At 40.5% G+C, this 8,891-nt stretch overlaps 1 protein-coding gene across 2 annotated transcripts in view; it reads right to left on the bottom strand.

The window, feature by feature from the left end:
- Window positions 1–8,470, bottom strand: part of UBAP2 (ubiquitin associated protein 2) — an 85,743-nt gene extending 77,273 nt beyond the window's left edge. For both annotated transcript variants that reach the window (XM_007470782.1, XM_007470783.1), the window contains exon 1: window positions 8,372–8,470. In XM_007470782.1, coding sequence (XP_007470844.1) covers window positions 8,372–8,470 — 99 coding nt within the window. The remainder of the gene's footprint in view (window positions 1–8,371) is intronic.
- Window positions 8,471–8,891: the final 421 nt, after the last annotated feature.

The raw sequence follows: 8,891 nt of genomic DNA, 5'->3' as shown, positions 1-8,891 counted from the left end.
CTCTGTTATAAAGCAGAAACTAACACACCATTGTAAAGCAATTATACCCCAATAAAGATGTTTAAAAAAAAAAAAAAAAAAAAAAAAATGTCTATGTAAATTTCACATATTAAAAAAAGAGAAACCTAGATAAATATTAAACTCTAGTTAATGATATATAAGCTAAAGTGTTCAAGGGTAAAGTATATTGATGTCTTCACTTTGAAACGCATCAAAAAAAAATAAGATAGCATGATGGATAGCTAGTCAGATGTGGTAAAACAAATACAGCAAAAAAAGGTAATTGTGAGTGTATGGGTATTTGCTGTACAACTCTTTCAGCTTCTTGTTATATTTGACCATTTTCATAATAAAATGTTAGGGGGGAAAATTTCAGCAGATCAAAAAAAGAGGTCTGGAAGAAGGTCAAAAAGAAAGGGCAAGGGACTTTCCTGGTGGCGCAGTGCTTAAGAATCCGCCTGCCAATGCAGAGGACACAGATTCGATCCCTGGTCCAGGAAGATCCCACATGCCGTGGAGCAGCTAAGCCCATGCACCACAACTACTGAGCCTGCACTCTAGAGCCCGTGAGCCACAACTACTGAGCCCATGTGCCACAACTACTGAAGCCCATACATGTAGAGCCTGTGCTCCGCAACAAGAGAAGCCACAGCAATAAGAAGCCTGTGCACAGCAACGAAGAGTAGCCCCCACTCGCTGCAACTAGAGAAAGACCGCGTGCAGCAACGAAGACCCAACGAAAAAGGGAGGGAGGGAGGGAGGGAGGGAGGGAGGAAGGGAGGGAGAAGCAAAGGAAAAGAAGGGGAAAACACAGATGTTAAACAGGAGCTAAAATAAAAAATATAAACGAAGACAGAGAAAGACAAGTATTATATGATATCACTTACATATGGAATCTAAAAAATAATACCGGACTTCCCTGGTGGTCCAGCTGTTAAGACTCCACACTTCCACTGCAGGAGGTGTGAGTTCAATCCCTGATCAGGGAAGTTCCGCATGCCACGCAGTGCAGCAATCAATCAATAAATCAGTCAATCAACCAGTAAAATAAAAAATAATAGCAATGAATCAATATACAAAACAGAAACAGACTCACAGACATAGAAAACAAACTTATAGTTACCAAAGGGGAAAGAAAGCAGAGGAGGGATAAATTAGAGGAGTACGGGATTAACAGATACAAACTACTTTACAGAAAATAGTTAAGCAACAAGGATTTACTGCAAGAAAAAGGGAACTGTATTTGATATAATAACCTATAATGGACAATAATATGAAAAAAATATATATATATATATAAATGAATCACTCTGCTGTACACCTGAAACTAACAATGTGTAAATCAACTATACTTCAATTTAAAAAAATACACACACACACACACACACACACACATATATAATAAATGGGAAAAAATCCAAGAAAGTGAACTGCAAACCAGTTGTAGAAATTCACTCACTCACTGTATGATGTTTATTAGAAGAATGTGCCTGGCTCAAGACTTCTCACACAGAAAATATGGCATATAGAAATTTCACAGAGTATAAGATACACCAAAGCCAGGAACTCTGGCTGTAATATCTTTCTGAAAAGGGATGTAGGATCAATTAAAAGTAATAGGGCAAAGGGAAAGATAACTACAATAACAGCTCTAAAGGCAGCAATATTTAAACTTAAAAACTGCCAGAGAATTGCCTGTGCTTCCTAAATGTATACAAATTACAGAAACAAAGAAATGTATACAAATTACAGAAACAAAGAAAGCTCCCCGATTCTATTATCTTATAAAATATTAATAAGAAAAACACTCAGACTTCCAGTGTCACTTCCAGTGACAGACTTCCAGTAAAGATTATAAGCAGAATAGTTATTACCAACAGCATTTTGCTGTAGACAACAGTCTAGGGCTTCTACTATTTATTTTCATTTTATTTTTTTTAACATCTTTAATTGGAGTATAATTGCTTTACAATAGTGTGTTAGTTTCTGCTTTATAACAAAGTGAATCAGCTATACATAAACATACATCCCCATATCTCCTCCCTCTTGTGTCTCCCTCCCACCCTCCCTATCCCACCCCTCTAGGTGGTCACAAAGCACAGAGCTGATCTCCCTGTGCTATGCGGCTGCTTCTGTTGTGCCCACACATTTCTAAGCGTGAAGTCACTATTCATTACCATATGTACGGTAAATACCAATTACTAATTTATTCAGACTTAGCTTTCTCAGCTTAAATACTGTGATTCTTTGCACTTCTCTTCAGTGACATCATCTGTTTTATTCCTAAGAGATTACAGACCACCTAGACATAACTTCTGAAAGCACAGCTGATGCACTTGACAGTGGTTTAACAAGTACAGTATTGCAATACTAGCATAGCACAGTGATGAAGTATAAAACGTTTTAAATCAGAACTTTAAATATTTTTTTCCTTTGCTGACTTAGTCCAGAGAAAATTACTTTATTCGAAAACCAAAGCACCAAACAAATTAGAGTATGATAGGCAAGTTGTCAGGCTGAGCTCTAGAATGTATCAAGAGATCTGTACAGTTTGTGAAATCAGAGGAAAAAGCAGAATCAAGGGGTAAGTTAACAAGGTTATACACCCTCCCCTACAACAAACATTAGTGACATTTACCATACAACTGTCAAGTGGAAAAAAACTCTTGCCAAGAAAAATAGCATTACTAACTCTCTTTCTCTGGATCTCTCTTTCATTCACTTGGCTCATAAGGAGCTAAAGCTACTTTCACAATGAAGAATGTGTTCATAGCTTTTCTAGTGGAGCCAAATGTTTTGTGCTGGATCTGTCACCCAGTAAATTTGGAAAATATAATGAAGTAGGATTTTTTGTTTTTAATCATCCTTATGCCCACCATCCAAAGATAAGCATTATTAATATAGCCTACTAGTCTTTTTTCTTAAATGTTTCAACAGTTGTGCTATAATATTGGGTCCATTCAATAACCGGGCCTTTTCCATCAAAATTTCAAATATTATAATCATTTCATAACTTATGTGGAATATACAATAAAAGCTACCACTACCTGAACACAACTTATGCAATTTCTAATTCCTTCCAACCATCCTGCGAAGTAAATATTGTGAGAATTGTAACAGGAAACCTCGCTAAAATGGAATCAGGAGGCCAGAAGGGGAAGCTCTCATGCAGTACCACTAGAGGTCAATTACAGGAAAAACTATCATTGCAGGCCCCAATGGGAAAAGATGTACACTGCATCCCTACAAGAAATCAACTACTCCAGCAACTCAGCTAATGAGAAACCCTTATTACCCTGAACCTCACTTTTCTCTAATGGACTTGCTCCAAACAACCCCTCCCAACTTCCTCTTCCTCTATAAAATAAGGTTCCTCTGTTTCTGGGACTCGCCTATGGTTGTTTTTGTTTTGTTTTTCTTTTCTTTTCTTTATTTCTTTGGCTGTGTCGGGTCTTACTTGTGGCACGCAGGATCTTCATTGAGGCATGCGGGATCTTTCACTGTGGCGCGTGGGCTCTTCGTTGCGGTGCACGGGCTTCTCTCTAGTTATGGCATGCGGGTTTTCTCTTCTCTGGTTGTGGCGCAGGCTCCAGAGCACGTGGACTCTGTAGTTTGCGGCACGCGGGCTCAGTAGTTGTGGTGCGCGGGCTCAGTTGCCCCACGGCATGTGGGATCTTAGTTCCCCAATCAGGGATCGAACCCGCATCCCCTGCATAGGAAGGTAGATTTTCTACCACTGGACCACCAGGGAAGTCCCTTGCCTATGGTTTTTGCCGTGGCTTGCTTGTTCTGAATTGCAATTCTCTGCTATTCCCAAATAAGCCCATTTTTGCTCATAAAATAACTTTAATTTTTAAGTTCAATATTACCATACTTCATTTTACATTTTAAAAAACCGGAGTTTTTTACCTCCCCACATGATACTAGATAATCAAATGACAAAACTGATTACGAGTTTATAAGACAAACCTATGTCCTATACGTCATAATATGATGCATTAAGGACAGATCATCAGGACTTCCCTGGTGGCGCAGTGGTTAAGAATCCGCCTGCCAATGCAGGGGACATGGGTTCGAGCCCTGGTCTGGGAAGATCCCACATGCCACGGAGCAACTAAGCCCGTGCACCAAAACTACTGAGCCCGCACGCTCTACAGCCCGTGCTCCACAACAAGAGAAGCCACCACAATGAGAAGCCCACGCACCACAACCAAGAGTAGCCCCCGCTCACTGCAACAAGAGAAAAGTTCGCACACAGCAACGAAGACCCAACGCAGCCAAAATTAAATTAATTTAAAAAAAAGATCATCATTTCTGTGGTATTTCTACCAAAAATGAATAACCCCCCTCTCATCATGAGAAAATATCACACAAACTGAAATTGGGAGACATTCTACAAAATAAATGGCCTATATTCTTCAAATACATCGATGTCATGAAACAGAGACCACATTAAAAGAGACTAAAAAAGGGACTTCCCTGGTGGCACAGTGCTTAAGAATCCACCTGCCAATGCAGGGGACACAGGTTCGAGCCCTGGTCCAGGAAGATCCCACATGCAGCAGAGCAGCTAAGTCCATGAGCCACAACTACTGAGCCTGCAATCTAGAGCCCGCATGCCACAACTACTGAAGCCCGTGCGCCTAGAGCCTGTGCTCCGCAACAAGAGAAGCCACCGCAATGAGAAGCCCGCACACCGCAACAAAGCGTAGCCCCTGCTTGCTCCAACTAAAGAAAGCCCACGAAGTGTAGCCCCCACTCCCTGCAACTACAGTAAGTCCGCGCACAGCAACAAAGACCCAACACAGCCAAATAAATAAAATAAATATATAAATAAATTTATTTTAAAAAAAGAGACTAAAAAGAATTGACACCTGAATACAATGTATGATCAAGGACTTAATTAGCTAAAAAGACACAATTGGGACAATCCGGAAAATATGAATACAATGTACAGGTTATATTAGATGGGTTGATATCCTGATTTTTGATAACTGTACTGTGATTACGTAAAATAAGATCCTCGTTTTTTAAAATATACACACTAAAGTATTTAGGGATAAAGATGCACCATATCTGCAACTTATTCTCCAAAGGTTCAGGGGAAAAGCTGTGTGTAGTTTCTCCTTTGTAGAAGGAGAGAGAAAAGGATAAATTAGTAAACATGGTAAATATGTAAAAGCTGGGGGGATATGGAAGGATATTCGAGAATTATGTATACTACTCTTGAAACTTTTCTCTAACTCTCCAAGCATTTTTTTTTTTAAACTGAGGTTCAAAGAGACTTAAGTAATACATCTAATTGGTAAAGTGGTAAACTTAGGTCCCAAACCCAGGTTTATTCAGATTCAAAAGAGCTCAGCAGTTTTTCTCTTACATCCTGCTACCTCCATAGGGTATCGCAGTACACCTCTACCATTACACATTTAGAATTGGGCGATAAGCATCTTGTGGAATGAAGCACACACAACCCACCCCCAATTTCAGGTTGCTTCCTTAGGAAGTACTTCCCAGAATGGGGTTAATGGATAAATGAACATGGACAATTTTACTAATACTCCTTTGAGAAATTCTCAGAAAACTTTTTTTTTTACAAGGAAAATCAGAAATCTAAGGGTCTAGGAATCCTTCTCAAAGCTCAGTGGGCAGCTTTTTTCTTCTAATTATATAAAATGAACCATCCCCAAAGGGCCAATGGAAAAACGATTAGGGACAACACTTGGCAGGAAGGGAGCCCTCCTTCCTCCATTCCGGAGACTTTGATTCTCTGGAAATCATTCCAAGGATTTTATTTGGGTGGAAGATGGAGACAGTTTACATTCCCAACAATTCACTTTTAATATTTAATCTTTACTGATTTGATAAATAACAAAATAAAATGTTTTAATTTATATTTGACTGTAGCAGGATTGTACCTATGATTACTCATAACTTGTATTTAGGCTATTCATGAAACAAACATTTTAAGCATTCATCTATACAGAGAAGGCCTACTCCGTACAGAAAGTCCAAATTTTTCCTACAATAGCCAGTCTTTCTCGGTCAGTTGTGAATAAGTACCTACCAGGGTAAGTGTATTTAGGAGCAAACACTAAATAAAAGATGTTTGTTGATAGCAGCAAAATACAAGGCTAACCTTATACTGGAAGATATGCAACCACTGAGTTGACTCCATCTCCTATGTCCCTTAAGGTCAACAGGGAACTTGTTAAAAAAAGTACCTGTAGGGCTTCCTTGGTGGCGCAGTGGTTGTGACTGGTGGTGCAGTGGTTGAGAGTCTGCCTGCCGATGCAGGGGACACGGGTTTGTGTCCCAGTCTGGGAAGATCCCACATGCCGCACAGCAGCTGGGCCTGTGAGCCATGGCAACTGAGCCTGCGCGTCTGGAGCCTGTGCTCCACAACAGGGGAGGCCACAACAGTGAGAGGTCCGTGTACCACAAAAAAAAAAAAAAAAAAAAAAAAAAAGTACCTGTAATTAGCTATCAAAGTACCGTCAAATCATCAATCTGAAATTATGATAGACTGCATATGGTTTATTTACTTACTTCCATACTGTCTCTGAAAAAATGTTTGCCAATCTAATCAACAACATGTATAAAATGCTCAATTCTGTACCACGTACTGTGCTTAGCTAGCATTTTACTTGGATTATCTCACTTCATTTAAAATAATACAAATTGAGAAGGAGGGACTATTTAACATTAAATATTTTATACAAATGGATCTTGTTCATTAAAAGCCTTTCTAAGGGACTTCCCTGGTGGCGCAGTGGTTGCGAACCTGCTGCCAATGCAGGGGACACGGGTTCGAGCCCTGGTCCAGAAAGATCCCATATGCCGCGGAGCAACTAAGCCCGTGCACCACAACTACTGAGTCCATGTGCTACAACTACTGAAACCTGTGTGCCTATATAGCCTGTGCTCCGCAACAAGAGAAGCCACCACAATGAGAGGCCCGCACACCACAAAGAGTAGCCCTCGCTCACCACAACTAGACAAAGCCTGCGCACAGCAACGAAGACCCAACACAGCCAAAAATTAATTAATTAATTTAAAAAAAAAAAAAAAAAGCCTTTCTAAGATTAAAGCACTCTTCCTAGGGGGCTTCCCTGGTGGCACAGTGGTTGAGAGTCCGCCTCTCGATGCAGGGGACATGGGTTCGTGCCCCGGTCTGGGAAGATCCCACATGTCGTGGAGTGGCTGGGTCCTTGAGCCATGGCTGCCGAGCCTGCGCATCCGGAGCCTCTGCTCCACAACGGGAGAGGCCACAACAGTGAGAGGCCCGCGTACCACAAAAAAAAAAAAAAAAAAGCACTCTTCCTAGGTAACGATGCATGAAAGAAAAGGAAGGTTTTGTTTGTTTGTTTGTTTTGCCACACCATGCAGCATGTGGGATTTTAGTTCCCAGAACAGGTATTGAACCCGCACCCCCTGCAGTGGAAGTGCAGAGTCTTAACCACTAGACCACCAAGGAAGTCCCAGAAAAGGCAGCTTTTTAAAACTGTATAATTCAGGGACTTCCATGGTGGTGCAGTGGTTAAGAATCCGCCTGCCAATTCAGGGGACATGGGTTCGAGTCCTGGTCAGGGAAGATCCCATATGCTGTGGAGCAACTAAGCCCGTGTGCCACAACTACTAAGCCTGTGCTCTAGAGCCTGCGAGCCACAATTACTGAGCCTGCTAGCTGCAACTACTAAAGCCCGCGTGCCTAGAGCCCTTGCTCTGCAACAGGAGAAGCCACTGCAATGAGAAGCCTGCGCACTGCAACAAAGAGTAGCCCCCCCCGCCACAACTAGAGAAAGCCCGTGCGCAGCAACAAAGACCAAACACAGCCAAAAATAAATAAATAAATATTTTTAAAAACTTGTATGATTCAGATATTTCTCTACTTCAGAGTATTACTTCTCCATATACTTGGGATTTTCGCATTACATTCCAGGGACACACCTAGATTAATAATAAAGAAAAGAAGGGACTTCCCTGGTGGTCCAGTAGTTAAGACTCCATGCTCCCAATGCAGGGGGGCCTAGGTTCGACCTCTAGATCCTGCATGCCACAACTAAGAGCCAGCTAGCCGCAACTAAGACCAGGCACAGCCAAATAAATAATTTTTTTTAATAATAATAAAAAAGAAAAGGAGATGGCCTAGGTGCTAACAGGTAGGAGGAAAAAGTTCAGGATTAAATAGTTAAGAAACAACGTCCCACGTTACCTGAATCAGTATCTTTTCTTTCCTATTATATACTACCTACCTTTTAAAATCAAGTTTCAAAATCCCAGGTTTCCTAAAAAAGAAAACATTAAAAGCACATGTGCCCCCTTAATTTCTGTAATTTTAAACAAAGCAAACAAGAGTTCCACAAAAACTTACCTGTACCACTTGTTTCTGTAGTTGTGTTGCCTGTGTCGCTGAAATCTGTGGCTTTTCCCGAGCACCTCTGGACCGGTCACTGCTCACCGAAGTCATCATATACAGTATATACAAAATAATGTATGCACAAAATAGAAAATCTGAAAGAAAGCAGACACAGTAAGCAAAACTTCCAGATTATAGAAAACGACAAGGATAAAATTCAGGGATAAGGAAGAAATGTGAGATGAAACATAAAGGTTCTCTAGAATGCAAATTCTCAAGAAACAAACCGTTAGGATTTTAGACTTTCCTGGTAGCTCTTAAGCCAATTTACTAAAGCAGTCTAAACGCCTATAGTTTATGATTATAGCAATTTTAAACAAAAATATCAAATATCACCAATTTTAACCAGCAATTATTTTACCACTATATAACCAGCCCTCTGCATCCACAGATTCAACCAACCACGCAAAATATCAGAAAAAATTTTTTTCAGAAAGTTTCAAAAAGCAAAACTTTGAGTCTGCCACACTATCGC

This window comes from Lipotes vexillifer, unplaced genomic scaffold (genome assembly GCF_000442215.2).
Source record: "Lipotes vexillifer unplaced genomic scaffold, Lipotes_vexillifer_v1.1 scaffold2225, whole genome shotgun sequence".
NCBI classification, from domain to species: domain Eukaryota; kingdom Metazoa; phylum Chordata; class Mammalia; order Artiodactyla; family Lipotidae; genus Lipotes; species Lipotes vexillifer.
Note: the sequence above shows the minus strand (reverse complement) of the source record. Positions and strands in the feature narration are given on the sequence as shown.